Source organism: Zea mays, chromosome 2, assembly GCF_902167145.1.
Source record: "Zea mays cultivar B73 chromosome 2, Zm-B73-REFERENCE-NAM-5.0, whole genome shotgun sequence".
Lineage (NCBI taxonomy): Eukaryota > Viridiplantae > Streptophyta > Magnoliopsida > Poales > Poaceae > Zea > Zea mays.
The window spans coordinates 1,901,525-1,918,808 of NC_050097.1; the positions used below are offsets into that span (position 1 = coordinate 1,901,525).

At 45.7% G+C, this 17,284-nt stretch overlaps 2 protein-coding genes across 2 annotated transcripts; one reads left to right on the top strand and one right to left on the bottom strand.

Moving 5' to 3' along the window:
* Positions 1-1,439: 1,439 nt before the first annotated feature.
* On the bottom strand, positions 1,440-2,978 carry LOC103645760 (protein ASPARTIC PROTEASE IN GUARD CELL 2). Its single transcript, XM_008670467.3, has one exon. The coding sequence runs from the start codon at positions 2,823-2,825 to the stop codon at positions 1,440-1,442; it is 1,386 nt and encodes a 461-aa protein (XP_008668689.1). The 5' UTR covers positions 2,826-2,978.
* A 4,343-nt stretch (positions 2,979-7,321) lies between these two features.
* LOC103645761 (uncharacterized) lies at positions 7,322-15,443 on the top strand. Its single transcript, XM_020548060.2, has 11 exons — positions 7,322-7,701; positions 8,296-8,607; positions 8,995-9,072; positions 9,170-9,705; positions 12,169-12,750; positions 12,842-12,996; positions 13,567-13,772; positions 13,854-13,987; positions 14,067-14,365; positions 14,476-14,579; positions 14,884-15,443. Exons 2-11 carry the CDS (start codon positions 8,322-8,324, stop codon positions 14,952-14,954), a joined length of 2,451 nt encoding a protein of 816 aa, XP_020403649.1. The 5' UTR covers positions 7,322-7,701; positions 8,296-8,321; the 3' UTR covers positions 14,955-15,443.
* Positions 15,444-17,284: the final 1,841 nt, after the last annotated feature.

Genomic DNA, 17,284 nt, shown 5'->3' on the forward strand with positions numbered 1-17,284 from the left:
ATACCCACCACAAGGTTCCATACCCATTCCACAAGAAAGAAGACGGACCGCCGGTTGGCATTCAGGCCCGGAGACACGTAGTCTGAAACTTGGGCCGGCTCGGCCTCTTCTCCTGTGGCCAAACTAGCCCTTAAACGGCCTCAGACAAGAAACGACTGAAAAAAGATTGTCAGGTACTCAGGTTTTTGCAGTTTCTCATACATACTTTACTAGTTGTAGTCCATTCCTGCCTTCCGGTCAGAAACACTGCAGAAACTGTATACTGTTTCTGGTAGGATATATATGTAGGCTTTTGGTGGCACGCATGCACGTGAGATTGCGAATAAAGTAACTGCAGCAGCACTAGTGATGACAAGAGAGACCAAATCATGTGAGGAACTGCCTTTGCTTTCTTTCCTCTCTCTCTCTCTCTCTCTCTCTCTCTCTCTCTCTCTCTCTCTCTCTCTCTCTCTCTCTCTCTCTCTGGGGGGTGGGGACTACGGGAGGGGAGGGTTCAGTGTGGTCGGTGTTGACTAAGCACGCCAATTTGTGGATTCGCGCCGCAAAGGGATTCTACAGTACGTAATAAAGGACGAGAGAGGACAGACAGCCGTCTCTCCGATGTTTCACCCACTGACAGACGTATGCCCTTTCTCTAACCAAAAGAAAGCTGGGATTTGCATCGGCCACGGTTTGGAGCAGCATTCACCAAGCTAGGTGCTGCAGCACTGGCAATAATAATGGCTGCCTTGCACGTAATGGAAGGTGAGCAGGTCAGATGCTGAATTCAACAACATACAATACTGCTATCGATCATTCATGTTCAGAGAGACACTTCGATCGACATTTGCTTCTTCGCACCCACTCTGTCGTGGCATTCAGCCCAAAATTAAACTACACAGCCGATTGTCCAAACCAACACTGTTAAACACACATCGATTAGATTGATTGGTAAATAATAGTACTCTAGAGAGAGAGAGAGAGGGGAAATAGCCTAAACTGTCGCAGCACTAGCACTAGCACTAGCGCACTACTGATGACCAGATAGAAGAAATCATGTGACGAACTGCCTGCTGTCAAGTGGCAACCTAGCGTTGAACACTTGAACTAACTCGAGCTGGCTACCTAGCAGCTACCCCTTTCTTCTTCTTCTTTCCACTCTCTCTCTATCTCTCTCTCCTCTCTCTCTCTCTCTCTCTCTCCTTTTACTTTAACGAGAGAAAATCAGTGCGTGGCCACTGGCCGGGCGATAGGTCCCACCCCAAGGGCTGCAGTTGCATATTCCCATTTCTACCAAAAGAAACTGGGCTTTCTAGTCATCCCACTTCAGTGGCAAGCAAATAAAGTAGTACACATGTTCATGCAACGATCCATGCAGAGACCATAAGCCACTGGCAATGCCTGGTGGCTACACTCTCTCTTGGTTTTAGGCAGCTAGACAAAACATCCATTTGATCTAGCTAGCCGCAGTTGGCAGGTCCAAAACCAATGTACCCGTTGGCCGAGTCGACGGTGATCTGAATCCCTGCCTGCTGGGTGTTTCCCATGATGGACAGACCCGACGACGACGGCGCGAACGCCAGGCAATATATGCCCATGTCCACCTCCAGCAGCACGTTCCTCGCCGCCAGAATCAGCCTGGCGTCGCCGTCGAAGCAGAAGGACACGGTGGGCACACGCACGCTTGCGTACCCGCTCAGGTCGTAGCACGTGTCCAGCACCGACGACGACACGCCCTGCGCGCGCGGGACCGCGCCCGCCAGGGCTCCCACGAACGCGTCCCGCAGAGCCGCGTACGCCTCCTGCGGCAGCCGCGTCACGGTGGTGCCCGTGTCCATCACCACGTCGCCAGCGCCGTCCTCGGTCAGCTGGAACAGGCCAGCCTGCAGCGGCAGCCTCTCGTCGCCGACCTCGATCCCGGACAGGCCGACGTAGTAGAAGCTCGGGGCCCGCGGGTTCCGCACCAGCGGCACCCACACGGCGCCCTCCGGCACCGCCTCGCTCCGCCCGAGCACCAGCCACCCGGCGTCGTCGTCAGCAGCGCCGGAGCCGTAGCCGCCGCGGCTCGCGAGGCAGTAGCTGAATGCGCCGCCGACCTCGCCGCCGAGCTGCCCAACCAGCGACATGGGGCCCCAGCCGAGGCCCATCAGCCCCGCCGCCCCGACGAAGAGGCCGCGGTTGCGGTGGCCGCAGCCGATGACGACGCCCTCCACCGCCGTGCCGCCCAGCGTGAGCGTCTCCAGCGCGAGCGCGCCCTTGGTGTAGGACCCGTCCGCGTAGGACACCTCGTACTCGCAGCCGCCCAACTCACCATCGCCGCACGCGGAGGTAGGCAGGATCCGGCATATGGCCGAGCCGCACGACACGCCGGAGAAGGTCGCCGACGTGGCGGGATCGAAGAGCGGATCCGCCTGCACGTAGCACTCCAGGCACGGCTTGCACTGCACCCACATGACGTCGCTGCCTGAGTCCACCACGAGGTACTGCTCCGTGGGCGGCGAGCCGACGCTGACGCGGACCAAGTACTCGCCGCTGCCCTCGTCGAGGCCCGACACCACCTTCGACTCCGAGCCAGAGAAGCCCGGCGGCTGGTACGCCGGAGACAGGCGAGTCGCGAGGTACTCGGCGCGCGCATTGTCGCGGGCCACGAGGTCGAGCACCGCGTGGCGAAGCGACGGGTACGTCGAGCCGGTGACTTCGTCGCGGCGCACTAACGCCAACGAAGGGCGGCTGTCGCGGCTGCCCTGAGCAGACGACGGGGACGAGGAGGTGGTGCTCGCCTGCTTGGTGGTGAAATTGTAACGGTTGATGTAGCGTAGGGACGATGCATGGGAGACGATCGCCATGGATGTCAGAAAAATGAAGACTAGGAGAAGTTTGGGGCGTGTTTGTGACCCTGTCTCTGGCCAGCTCGGCCCGTTCAACTGGTCCAGGCTGAGGCTAGCCTGTCCCGGCTACTGCAACTCACTTTGTTTGCGCACTTGTACCATATGAGCCTGGCTCAGACGAGCTGTTGTTTGTCACCCAATATGCAGCCGGGCTAGAAGACCAAAACTACCTAAACGCGGAATCTTTGCGCCACGAGCAGCCAGGCTCCCAGGAAACGGACCTTGAGCTTGTTTCTGTGGAGCCAGGCTGAGAGGCTAGATTTGCACGCCCACAGCCTGGTTCCCGAGCAAGCCAGGCGACGCAAACACGGGAGCTACAGCCCGGGAGCGCAGCCAGGCTGCTGGGCCATGGCGGCAAACGCGCCCGGCGGTGTGCATGGCTCTCTTTGTCTGCCTGCTTCGCGGGTTCGCGCGTCCAACTGCACAGAAGTGAGAGGAAGGATGGGGGGATTTATCTGCGCTGCACACACGCACACAAGCAGCTTTTATGCTACCCTGGCGCACACCACACGGTTGGATACTTGGATTCCTATTCGCACCTGCGCGCTAGTGCTCTGCTCTGCTCTGCTGCCGCAGGCCGCAGTGCATGCCGTGGTTGGTACTTGCTTGGTAGCCTACATGCATGCTACTCCGCAAAAGGGGATGGGAAGGATTTTGTTTGCAGTGCGTGGCCGGGTCCCACTGCCACCCCTGGCCGCCGGGCGCCGGCCAGGGCGCGGAGAGGGGCCAGCAGAACAGAAAGGTGTGGGAAACAGTCGAACAGCGGAACGGGGGAAGAAGTAAGGTAAGATTAGAAATTTAGAATGTTCTAGAAAGCGAGAAAACACATATATACTACCTTTGCACTATGCTATCATTTTACTATCCTTTTTTTTCAAATAATGTCAAACAAATATGTGTTGTAGGAATGGGTACCTGTGGTTACGAGGATTTAACAGACTCCAAAGAAGTATGTTAAGGAATCCACAAGATCTTGTGAATGGGTACCTGTGGATACGAGGATCTCGTACCATGCCGGCCACATGTTTTTGATGTGTAGTTTATCCCACCCTTTTCTACTTTATCCTTGTCTCCTCTCATCATCACAAGTTCTTCGCATTAGAAGAAAAAAATGCATTTAATAGTACAGATTCTCCTCTTCCATTAAAGAAATCTGAAATCCTGTCTTTAGCTCCTAGCTGACAATGCCCTTTTGCAAGTTGTATGATCTTTGGCAGGGGACTCCAGCCACTAAAAGCATAAAAACACCAGTTCATCGCATGGCACAGTCCTTAACCAATGTATGTCCTCCTGTGTTGTTGTACCAAGACAAGAGCATAGAGGAGTGAACCAAAAGTTCTAATTGATCTATAACCATGATCGATGCATTGGCATTTTGGATCAAACCATGGTTCAGTCTGAGACTTGAACCTATCGCTTTTGTAACAGCGTATTCGTAACACACCGTCCACTTCCAGACCAATGATACTTACTGCTAATAGTTCTCCAAGATCATAGACAACCACCACAAACTAGCACGGATATTTTGTGCGCACTTTATCCTCACTCATGTGCACCTGAGAAGACTTCTCGGTCGGTCACCCATCCTAAAATTGCTCCAAACCTATCACGCTTAACCAAGAGGTTGTTTCGAGATAGGTTTCGAAAAAGAAGGTGCACCTTATTGATCTGAGCAATACTCTTAAGCATTGGGCCAGGATACCACAATCCACTTAGGCCAGGATATCACAATCCTCTCCCTTGGAAGACCGGCATCCTTGCCGGTCAACCCCAATCCAGGAACCTCCTCCTTGGCCACGTATATATGTCTAGTGTCGTCATATGCCATGTCATATGGTCGGTCACCTATTTCAAGATTGCTCTAGACTAAGCACGCTTAATCTAGATGTTATTTCGAGATAGTCTTTCAAAAAATAAGATACACCTTATTGGTATGAGTATTCTATCAATTCTATTAAGCCTTGGGCCAGGATATCATAATCCAGTCATGCTAGGATATCACATTATCAGATCATCTGGTTCTCAAAATAAACTAAAAGTAGGCAATAAGCAGAAGTTGCTTTTCACTAGCTTTTCATATAAGCTGCTTTTCCAACAAACAGCTAGGGGTGGACACTTATTTTACCATAAACCAAAATCCGAACCGAACCAAAATGTCGATTTTTTGGTAGTCCGGTTCGGTTTTTGTATCTACAAAGTTTGGTGTTCGGTATTGTAATGTTTTTTGCTATATACCGAACTAAAATACCAAAAACTGAAATGCCAAACTTTATCAATTCTGAAATTCGACTCTTTAATTATGTGGACTAAATAAATGTTACAATGAAATTATTATTCACTTATTTGTATATGATGCATGATGTATCCTAAATCCTTGTACCTATATACTTTATACATTTTAAAATTGTGTGTAATCTATCATATAAACTTATTGTATGTGATGCCTTGTAACCAGTTTGTTGTTCGGTTTTACCGAAAACCGAAGTAAAAAAATTCAAAACTGAATTCGTCGGTTTTTATTTTTTGGTAAATCGACCAGTTTCTAAAACCAAACCACCGAACCAATATTTCAAAAACCGAATGTCCAAATAGGCGGTAAGGCTGTACGCAGTAGATCGTACGAAAATTAGCTCGAGCTTTCATGGGTGGCGAAGTCGGGCGAGATGTTTGTTAGGCTTAATTTGGCTCGGCCCGGTCTGGCCCGGCCTATCTCAGTTCTACTGTGTAGGGATGGCAACGGGGATTTCCCCGTCGGGGAATGACTTCCCATTCCCGTCCCCGCGGGGACAAAAATTCCCCGTCCCCGTTCCCGCGAATGCTCACGGGCAGTGGCAGAGGACAAAAGAAAATTAGGGTATGGCTAACTAGTAGGGAAAAAAAAGAAAAAATATTGTGCACATGGAAATCAAACAAGCAACTTGATGTCTCATACGCTAAGGATTAACCACTGCACCACATGCATCCTAATGTTTATAAAAGGAAGGTATGAAGATTTTAAAAATTTAGGCATGGCAATGACATCACATCTTCACAAAGCTCAAGTCTTGATTTTAGTTCGACCTACTGTGCGAAAGCATGATAGATTTACCAGTAAGAAGTTCAGGTACCTTTGTTCTCGTTCTCTCTAGATGCTTTACTCTTTAAAACATCGATATTGTACCATGCAAGGAAATCAAGTTGGAGAAATCTCATCTTACCAATCCCGGGGCATGGCACACACTTGCAAATGGTCTCCTTGCCCTTCTTCCTGAAGTAGCTGACCAATCCCGTCCCCTGGTAGCTCCGGCACTTGCCTGTCCACTTGTATGAGACCGTCTTGCATTCCTACAGCCCAAATTCACACATCCCAAACTCATTACCTCACTCAAACCCGAGCCGCCAAAAAATAACACAGAAATTGAAGACATAATCAAATACTCACGCGCATAATCAAATAAATACTCACGCGCTATCTTTCTGTGCGCGCCGTCGCGCGGGCAGTCTCAGCCAGTCAGCCTGGGCGGTGGGCGCCGGCCGCCGGGCGGGACAAGCAGCCATGCGGGGGCGGGACAAGCTCACAAGCAGAACTGCAGAAGCAGTCGGGCCACCGGATGGGACAAGTACTCAAGCAGTCAAGCAAGCAGGAAGCAGTGGCAGCCGGGCGGGTCAACGGGACAAGCAGCCGGCCGTCGGGTGGGGCGGGACAAGCGACCGCGAGTAGGAGCAGCGGAGCAGGCGCGCCGGCAGGAGCGGCCGAGCGGGAGTGCGGTGTGCGCTTGTGCGACTGTGCGGGACGCGCCGACGCGGGAACGGGCGGACGACAGAGTGTGTCTTAGCTAAACCCTAATCTCTAATCTCTTAGTGGGCCGGCCCAAGGTATTGCCCAGGCAATACTGGGCCATACTGGGCCCTCCGCCCCTGCTCACGGGGGAGCTTTTTCTCCCATCCCCGCCCCCGTCGGGGAATTTATCCCCGTGGGTTGTCCCCGCTAGAAATACAATATTTAAATATAAATTTAAATTGATTGTATCAAACTAATACAAATTTAACAAACAAGATTGAAAATTACAAGAGACATCTACTTTAGGGTTTAGTTTTCTATTTTATAACATGTTATGCACTGAGTTCTTACTATAATTTTAATAAGTAAATTGACCAACTTGGATAAAATAGCTTCGTGGGGCAGGTAAACGGTGAACGGGGACGGGGATGGTTCCCTGTCCCTGTCTCCGCAAACCCGTCGGGGATTAAATTTCCCCCATTTGGATCCTCGCGGGGACTAAATTAGTCTCATAACCGTCCTCTAAGGGCTTGTTCGGTTAGCTCTCAATCCATGTGGATTGAGTGTGATTGGATGGGTTTGAATCCCAAACAAGTCAAACTTCTTCTCAATTTTTTCCAATCCTATCCAATCCATGTGTATTGAGAATAATCGAATAAGCCCTAATAGGGAATTTTCCGCGGGGAATCGGGTTCCCATTGCCATCTCTCTGTATCTCGTATTCTCATTCTCATTGCATTGCACGGAAATTCACAGCTGCGTGCCCACCCGATCCTCGCTTGACACCGGGGAAATCCACGGCCTGCTGCTACAGAGCATCGCCGCTGAGCACACTGGGGTGACAGTGACAACCCGTCTCCCTCTCTCTCGCCAGATCCCCCTACCTCCGCGTCTCTCTGTCTACTTTTTTTTTGGGGAGGGGGGGGGGGGGGGGGGGGGGGGGGGATCCGCGTCGAGGCGAGGTCTGCTCTGGTCACCTCTGGCGATCCTCCTTCGCCCATTGCCTCCGCCGGTCAATTCCCTTCGCTGGTACTCAGAGATCGGCGCCCTCCTCCCGTCTTCCCACGCTTGCGGGTATGCTTGTGCTAATCGTAGCGTACCAGCGGTTTCTTTCTGTGTAGATAGTTCCCGCAACAGTGGCAGCTTTGTATTATCTTTTCCGTGGTTCGGCTCAGCGAAATGGATGAAGATTTGATTTGTCTGATCCAGCCACTTATGATGTATAATTCGATCTTCAAGCATCACAGAAGCTAGAAGCCATTGATGCAATTGGCCATGGCTAAGCCGTAGCATAGCCTTCTTTGAATTTGACCACATGAGTTTAGTTTAATTCCAGTTCAGTTCAGGAACGACGTAACACGGATGGTGGTTTCAAAAACCATTTTCTTCTTCAGCATAAAGCACAAATTGGAAGATGAATTAGTCAACCGTGTGCTTGGTTTTGCTCTCGATGAATCCCAAATTTTGTCATTCTTCTCCATTCAGATCCTTGTGTAACCCTACTGGTGTAGTCCAATCCATGATCCAATTAGTGCCTAATGCGACTCCACTTATAAATGCTGCATTAAGAATGTCCTCTGGTTATTTATTATGTGATGCTAAACTGCAAATTACCAAATCAAGGTGTGGATCTGTCTGTTTACCTTTCTGCTGTTATTTGCTCTGCAGGCACTAACTCAGAGTAGTGTCGCTCAATGAATTTCCTCTACCGAACTACGCAGCCTGCAGCGACTGAGCTGCCAAGAATTTCAGAGCAAGATCACAGGAATGCCTTACAAAAGACGACTTCGACACTGGAGGGTCTCATTGCGGACGATTCACACCACCAGCCCTCCTCTGCCCACATCGAAGATGGAGCTGCTAATAATGGGTCCAGGGATATCAGTGGGGATTCTTCATCTGTTGATTTGAAAAGCCCAGTCCCACTGGGGACACATGCCGATGTCATGGAAGACGAAGGATGGATCACAATTCCATGCAGTTTGGTGCCTTTGACTTGCTTGCCTCTTTTTTTTATATATAATATAGGCATAAATACACGGATGCTTTTTATTATTAATTAGACTTAACTGATCTTTCATCTGCCAAGTGATCACTCCTTAGTCCTTATCTACACCCTTAATCTGCATTGCATAAGGTTGTACATCCATTTTTTTCTTTACTACTAACTAATTGACCATTAGTTGTTTTCAGTGCGAAAGTGTAACCCTACCATTTACCTGCTAAACACTCTAAGCCTGACCGTTTACCCGCTAAACACTCTAAGCCCGATAGTATGTTTTCCTTTTGACATGCTACGGGTAGCTTCTTCACGCTAGTAAAACCATCTTAACATCTCTGCTAGTAACATCTACAATTTGCTTACAGAGGCACTTCCTGAAAGTTGGAACGACATATCAGAAATGGTTCAGTTGCAGGCTCTGGACCGTTCCTTCCTTTTTCCAGGTAAATGTGTTTTCCTTGTCACTTCAGTAATAGTTTCTGGTGCTATTGCATCTTAGTTATTACCTATTTTCTGGAATTGACTTAGTTTAGTTATCAGGCGAGCAGGTTCCTATACTGGCGTGCCTGTCAGCTTCTAAGCAAGATGTACAGGTTATATCCCCCTTTAGAATTGCTGCAGTAATGTCTAAGAATGGAACTTCTATGCAAAACTTTACAAATAAATCTAGCCCTGTCAGTGCAAATGGTCATGATAATGGAGCAGCTGGAGAAAGTGGCTATCAGGATGTTGAACCCAATGGTGAAGCATCTCCTTCAGGACATGATATTTTGGAGACTCAATCTCTCCTTCAGATGGAGGATCATAAGCAGCAGATCGAACATGTGTTGCGAAGATTTAGAGAATCAAATTTTTTTGTCCGGATTGCGGAATCAGTGGAACCTCTATGGTCCAAGAAAAGTGTAACTTCAACTACGATGGCAGATGAACGATCAGATAACCAGGGAAATAGTAAGAGCTCAAGGAGTAATGTTTATAATACCATTTCTGATAAAGGGGTTTTTGATGGTAACACATCTGGGGGAGTTGCTCGAGATGTTGTCAAGTGTTATTCTCTGCAAAATGGAGACATAGTGGTATGTTTTGAAGGTTTTTTTAATTACTGTGACATTGTATACTACAAGTCTACAACTTGTACTGCATGACCTCTAGCCACTGGACGTTGATGGACATCGCATAAGTAACTGCATGTTTTGTGCTCTAACCTAAGTTTAACCAAGCAGCAGGCACCTACTGGAAATTGACTCAGATCTGCTACTAAAATTCAATGTCAATTGTCAATTACCCAAGTTAATTTAGATTTTTACACTTGTCCTTTTGATTTCTTTATGCAACCATTTCTTCTAAATGGTTTTACTAAATGGTGGAAGTATAAATAGCTTCCCACTTAGTAAGGGCAAGCATATAAAGAACTTGACACCTAATGCTATTGTAGAGTGGAAATAGAACACTTAATCAGTTTTAGCAATTTAGCCGCACTGATGTGTCCTGGACACTTTTAAATACCACATTGTCTTCTATAAAAGAGTAAAATGCACCTAGGTCCATGAACTTTGAAAGTTCAGTTTTGGGTCCCTGAACTTTTTAAGTGGGTCACCAGAGGTCAGGGATTACATTTTCGTTTTGTAATTTCCGAAAACCATTTTGTTGACCAAAGTTTGACTTTTATATTTTCAAATTCTAAACCGAAATATACCAAAAAACGGACCGATTTTTTTGTATCTCGGACCACACTGAAAACGGTAAATTTTACCGGTTTTCGGTAATTACCGACCGAGGAATCCAACCCTGCCAGACATCCATACACCATTCATTTGGTGTTTATATCCGAGGTTGCACATATAGTCAGCAGCCGGCCCCTCTCCTTCCTCCCTTTCTCCTTCCCTGCTCCTGTGCCTGTGCGGCTGCGCCTGTGCCCATGCTGCTTGTGAATACCCGTGGTCGCCACCCCATGCACCACCGCTTAGGGAAGGGAGCAGGGAAGGAGAGGGGCCACAGTGTTGCTTGGTGGCGGAGGGAGCACCTGCGCACAAGCAATGCAAAATGCTGCTTGGGAAAGGGAGCAGGGAAGGAGAGGCGAAGGTTGGAGAGGAGCCATTGAGTGTGGTATGGAATGCTAAGGTGGTGACACGGCCACACGGGAGGTCAGAATAGAGAGGAAGATGGGGTAAGGATGGGCTAATTGCAATTTGCATGCCATGTTGGCTGTTGATTGTACATGTCATGTTGGATCTAAACAAAACAACAAACAAAGGTTATGGACATCTGATGAACCACTTAAAAAGTCCAAAACTGCATTTTCAAAGTTTATGGACCTAGGTGATAAATGCAAAAGTTAATGGACCTATGATGCATTTAACTCTTCTACAAACTAATTAGAGTAAATTTCAGAAAACTACATATAGGTAGAATAAATTTTGCAAAACTACACTATTCTTGGAACCAATTTTGCAATACACATTTTTCTCATGCATCACAAAACCCACTTCTTAGAATTAATTCAAAGCAGTGTACTTTTTTCAGTTCATATTGTGGAGCTACACATTTTATTAGTATTCCATATCGTTAACTTGCATGCTCGTTTGGGCTTAAAAATCAAATGTGTAGTTCTGTGATATGTGAAACAATATGAAATGTGCAGTTATGTACTATGCAATAAAGTATTGTAATATAAGTTTAGTTTGCAATTTTTATTGTTAAAAAGGTAAGTTTAGCAATATAGAATGGGAATGGGAGTGTACTTTTGATGAATAGGTTCTTATAGTTTTGTGATTGTTTTTTTAGAAACTTAGACGCTAGTTTAGTTTTCTCAAATTTATCCAATTAAAAAAAAACTCGGCCGGGGAGGGAAAGCCTTCCCGGTATTATATTAACAAGAGACCGAAACAATGGTTCCGGCCGAGAAAATCCCTGAATCCTAGCCCCCCATCACTAACGGGCCGGCGTTAACTGTCCACTCTGCAACGGCCCAACCGGAGGGTGGTGCACAAGACATCGCAACCCGAGAGCGGATGGGGCACAAGGAGGGGATTTTTTCAACCAAGCCTGAAAATTCACCCCGAGGGGGATCGAACCCAGGACTTGGAGGTGCTACTCGGAAACCCTTAACCACTAGGCTAGAGATCCTTTCGGCTCAAACTTACTCAATTACTAGTAAAGTGCTCGTATGTTGCTACGGTTTCCATTTATGCTTGAGTATAGAGTATAAAATATAAAGATGTGTTGAGCCAACAGTTATGGTTCGAATCCTCATTTGTGCATAATTTTAGCTTTTTACCATTTAAATATGGGGGAGCACGACGACGGTGGAAACCGGGGAACTGTGGAAATTGGTGCTATATATAATAGGGAATTAATTATTTTTTGTAAAATCTATGTGATTATTAGTTGCAGAGAAAAACATGACTTTTTAAAAAAGAACATCTATAAGACATTAATGTTGTTACTATTTGGTTATTCACCCATGTATTTTGTTGTAATTCTCGCTGATTTAAATGCATGCTGATTAAGCAATGATGTTCTCTGGTGGAAGTATGCAGGTTGTTTTGCAAGTGAATGTTAGCGTTAACAAATTGGAAGATCCTGTGCTTGAAGTCCTTCAGTTTGAGAAAAGTATATCAAACAATTGTATGCCTGGGAATCTTGTGGATGGACATTGTGACAGTAACGATGATCCATGTCAGGAGCTGCTTAGTTGGTTGCTCCCTTTAGATCGCACATTACCACCTCGTTCTTTGGCACCCCCTACTCTCAATCCAAGTGTATCACACAAGCAATCTTATTCTGCTTCTGGTTCTCAAATATTCAACTTCAGAAGTTACTCCATGCCTTCAGCCTCTTCTGTTCAGACACCAAATAATATAAGACCACCACCAATATCTGAAAGTCAAGAATTTATGCCTGAAAAACCTGCAAAAACCCCAGATATTATAAATGATGGGCAACTTTCGTTTAGAGGAGTTCCTTTAGAACCTGAACGGTATTCTGTACGTTGTGGTTTAGAAGGTGTGTATCTACCAGGGAAAAGATGGCGGAGAAAAGTTGAAATCATTCAACCAATTGAGGTTCATTCTTTTGCTGCAAAATGTACTGTGGAAAATCTTCTCTGTGTCACAGTAAAGGTGTGTGGAGTATATCAAAGCATCCATTCAGTTTTCATTGTGTGAAATAATGTTCCAAGGATAATGTTTGTATCATGAATTCCTGCTGCAGAATATTGCTCCTACTCATGCAAAAGATATAGTCGTATTCATCGATGCAATTACTATTGTATTTGAGGAGGCATCCAAAGGAGGTGCTCCTTTGTCTTTACCAATTGCTAGTATTGAGGTTGGGCATGGTCACAGCTTGCCAAACCTAGCACTCAGGTATATGCAGCTTTCTCATTGATTCTGCTCATGATCTTCCTCCTATTGCAGTTTCATGTTTTCAAGAACTCAGAAATTGACTTCGTATGGTGGTACAAAATTGTGGTTTGTGCAATGGTGGAGTGAACAAAGTCCATAAATATTGTTTCCATATCCAAGCTTCACTCTAGTGCTGTGTTGATAGGATCCAGAATTCTACCATGGCTCCATAAGCTATACGGGTAGGAGGCGAGCGAGAGAGACGTGAAAGATGGCCCTTAAGGCTAGGCAAGATAATTGCCTTGCTTGATTAGATTGATACATCTCTTCTCCTTATATAGAGACTCAAAGAGGCTGATTTGACCCCTAGGCAAGCAAAGGAAATCTCCTAACAAGAATCAATCATGGTCCTATTTTAATGGAAATAATGCAAAATATCTAAGAAAATTCAGGCATTTAGCCCCTAACTGCCCACATGGCCTATAGGTGATGCCAGTTGGCCCTAGCGCCTATAGGTGACGCTGGTCATAACATGTGTGCTAGTGTGTGACAATTGTTTTAAGTATTCTACATTATTTCTTGTCTTTCTAGGAGGGGCGAGGAACACTCTTTTATTCTCAAACCAGCAACTATGTCCTCAAGGGAACGGAAGACCAACAGTCATGCACCTCTGGCCTTATCACTCCCAACGATGACCGGTGCTACTTTAAATACTCATACACCAAAGGCTGGTGAGCCGTATGCTGATCTAAGCGACCAATATGCTGTACTGGTATCTTATCGCTGTAATTACACAGGTAAACTATTGTTAAACCAAGAGATTTCTTCAAAAGAGGAATGGAGTGGATTTTTTATGATTAGCGCTTTTATCTATGTAGAATCGAAACTTTTTTTCAAGCAAGCAACAAGCTGGCGACCCTCTGCAGCCAGCGATCTTATGATCTCAGTATCATCCGAACTGTCTTTACGGAATCCTAGTCTTGGTGCTCGTGTTCCTCAACTCCCCGTGCAGGTTATTGCAGTATCTCCTCACTTATATTATGGAAATTCTCCAATTTATCACTATGATAATGATATATCATTTCCTGCAGATACTAACACTCGAAGCTACTAATATGACATCCGAAAACCTTACATTAACTGTCCTTGCTCCTGAAGCATCTGGTTCTTCTTCAGTTGTATCCTTGAACTCATCTCCAACCACCCCAAATGGTTCTTTTGATGGTGTTAATGAGTCATCAAAAAGATCTGGGCTGGGAAAAGATGGAATTGGCTTTCGAAGATTGAATTCTGTCCTAGCTACTCCAAAAGAAGGTGATAATGGAGGAAACAGAATGAGTAATGCTTCAGGCTGTACTCATCTGTGGTTGCAAAGTGCAGTGCCCCTAGGGTATTGACCCTTACCTGTTCTCACTTACTTAAGAGTTCACTCACAACTGAGCTACATATATTCGAAAACATTGCAGAATGACATTTGGTTGTTGTGGATGTGTCTAACAGGTGTGTTCCTGCCCGCTCAAGCACCACTGTCAAACTTGAGCTGCTACCATTATCAGATGGAATTATCACACTTGATACTCTGCAAATAACCGCAAGGGAGAAAGGTAACGTTTTCATTAAAAAAACAAATTTGCAAAATAAGTGCTGATTTGGCAGCTAGATGTAGATTGTTACCAACACAGCAAGTGGTAGTTTAGCAGCTTGACATAGAGTGGATACGGATTGTCAATTCTAAGAAAGAAGTTTGTTATTTGTGTCATCCTGGTTTGAAGTGATCTGGGAATATTAATACAGTGGATATAGTAGGCTACCAAATGTCTTAAATACATTCAGTGTTTTGGCTGGTTCGTATTCGTATCATCTACCTTTTATCCTTTTAAGACTTGAGAAGTGATTGTTGCCCTGCAGGCCTTGCTTACATTCCGGAGCACTCCTTGGAGATACATGCCACCTCTGGTATGTCATCAGGAAGGTCATAGGATAGGAGAGCATCAAGAGGTATACTGTTCTGTATATTGGGGGCCTGGGACTCAGCCTGTACAAATGAGTTGGAAACAACCAGGCCAAGCATGTTTTTTTTATCTCATTTGTATTGGATGGACATAAGGCGCTCACCTTGGAGAGAAACTACCCCAAGATTTTACCGAAGGATGGTTGCTGCCAACATGGGGAAACTACCCCAGATGAATCATAATGTATCACAATTGTGTTACAAATCCATTCATTTCATACTGAGGTCGCCGAGACACTGGTGTTCGTCTTCACAAAGGCTTATGAAATTCGTAACGTGTTGCTTAGTTTTGATGCCGTTATTGTTGTTGGTGGTGTTCATTTAATCCCACTCATGTTGCTGAGTTGTACCATATGCGGGCTCTGATCATAATATACTGGAGAAATAGAAACATGTGTGTCCATTGGCCATTGCTCATCTTCATGATGATATATCAGTTGCTCATGAATCATTATGATCTTTGGCGTGCTTCTGTTAGATTTGTTTATCAAGTTTTGCAACTCAGTCTCTCGAGTGTGACACGCAGTATACAATGACAACAGTATACAATGACAACGGACACAGCTGCCCAGCTGAGTGTTAAGCTTTTGATCTGAACAGTACTGGAAGCAGAATCCCAGATCATGGCCCGGATTGAACGGTAGAAGCAACAGTAAAGTTAAAAAGCGACTGGAAATAAATCTTAGCCTGGATTTTACGGTAGAAGGCTAGAAGATACAGTAACTGTTAATGAAACTGGAAATGTAGTTGAGGATGCTTACAAAATTACAGGGTGAAAGAATTACGTAGGCCTTCCTATAACTGTAATATTGTTTAAAGCAATTGAATTTGGTATAGTGAGTCATTTAGGGACTGTTTGGTTCGTGCCTAACTCTGTCACACTTTGACTAAGGTTAATCGTCCGAATTAAAGAAACTAACCTTAGACAGAAAAGTTAGACAAAATGTGACAAGTTAGACAACAAACCAAACATGCCCTTAGTTTCTAATCTTTCAGACTCTCAAAACTAGCAAGACATGTTCTCAGACTTGATCAGTCATAAAAAATCAGGTTTTCTCAAATCACATGCTAACATGTGATGTGACATACCACGCTAGAGCGAACAATGAAAATTCACGTACCAAAACGAGACAATATCAAGTTTTGACATAGAATGCTAGTTTAAGGATCTAAGTGACTTCAAGTCTTCAACATACTCAAATGAGACTAGAGATGGCAATGGGTACCCGAAACCCGAAACCCGATGGGTTTTTACCCCATTAGGGTACGGGTTTGGGTCAATTTTCATACCCATGGGTTTGTTAATGGGCATAAATCTATACCCAGCGGGTTTATGGGTACGGGTTTGTTCCTATAGTACCCAAACCCGTGAACCCGTGGGTTTTTGAAACCCGACCAAACCTAGTGCATATTGTCATTTTATTTTATAAACAAACAACAAACTTGTTATTCCTTATTTACTTCATAATTTTTATCAATTGGTGAATGTATCAGTAGTCGGTGAGAGTGTTGCTTGCTTGCTATTATAGTTTTTACTAGCGTTATATATGTGGTGGATGGATAACTTAGTGCAAGGTCACTTAATTATACAACTTATTATTTATATTTCATTTTCTCTACTAATAATTTTTATACCAAATCATGAACTCGTTGTTCATTACATAAATTTTGGATCATGATATCATTAATCATTACGATACTTATTGATTATGAGAAGAACAAGTATATTGGAGATGAAACCCGCGGGTAACCCATGGGTACCCGCAAACCCGATGGGTACGGGTTTGGGCAAAATCTCAAACCCGTCATGGGTATGGGTTTCTTAATGGGCATAGATATTTTTCACGGGTACGGGTTTGGGACGGCAAAACCCAGCGGGTTTGTACCCGTTGCCATCTCTAAATGAGACAATGTCAAATTCAGACATAGAATGCTAGTTTAAAGATCTAAGTGACTCCATCACGTTGATATTTGATTTGAGTAAATCCGGTTTTGAATGGCGCCCAAGTTGAGTACCCGTTTTTTCTAATTTATTAAGAGTACGGGACATGAAAGAGTGATGCATTTTTTACTCTTTGGATTTGAATCTAGGAGCAGTTCCATTAGCAACACCAATGATCCCCGCGCTCCTGGCCGGCCTCGCTCGCCGCGCGACGACCCCGCCGTCGGCAAGGCTGAACAAAGCACAACTCCTCGTCCGGGGCCTCCCTCTCCCAGCCTGCACCGCCGTCGCCCTCATAGCCTCGCCCCATTTTCCGCATTCCGCACCACGCCCGCGCCGTCCCCGCCGCTTCTGAG

Excerpts from the sequence above, each read along its gene's own strand:
- LOC103645760 (XM_008670467.3), bottom strand. The coding sequence starts at position 2,825 with ATGGCGATCGTCTCCCATGCATCGTCCCTACGCTACATCAACCGTTAC.
- LOC103645761 (XM_020548060.2), top strand. The coding sequence starts at position 8,322 with ATGAATTTCCTCTACCGAACTACGCAGCCTGCAGCGACTGAGCTGCCA. Across the intron at positions 8,608-8,994 it reads ATGGATCACAATTCCATGCA|AGGCACTTCCTGAAAGTTGG; the intron begins GTTTGGTGCCTT and ends ATTTGCTTACAG. Across the intron at positions 9,706-12,168 it reads TGCAAAATGGAGACATAGTG|GTTGTTTTGCAAGTGAATGT; the intron begins GTATGTTTTGAA and ends GGAAGTATGCAG.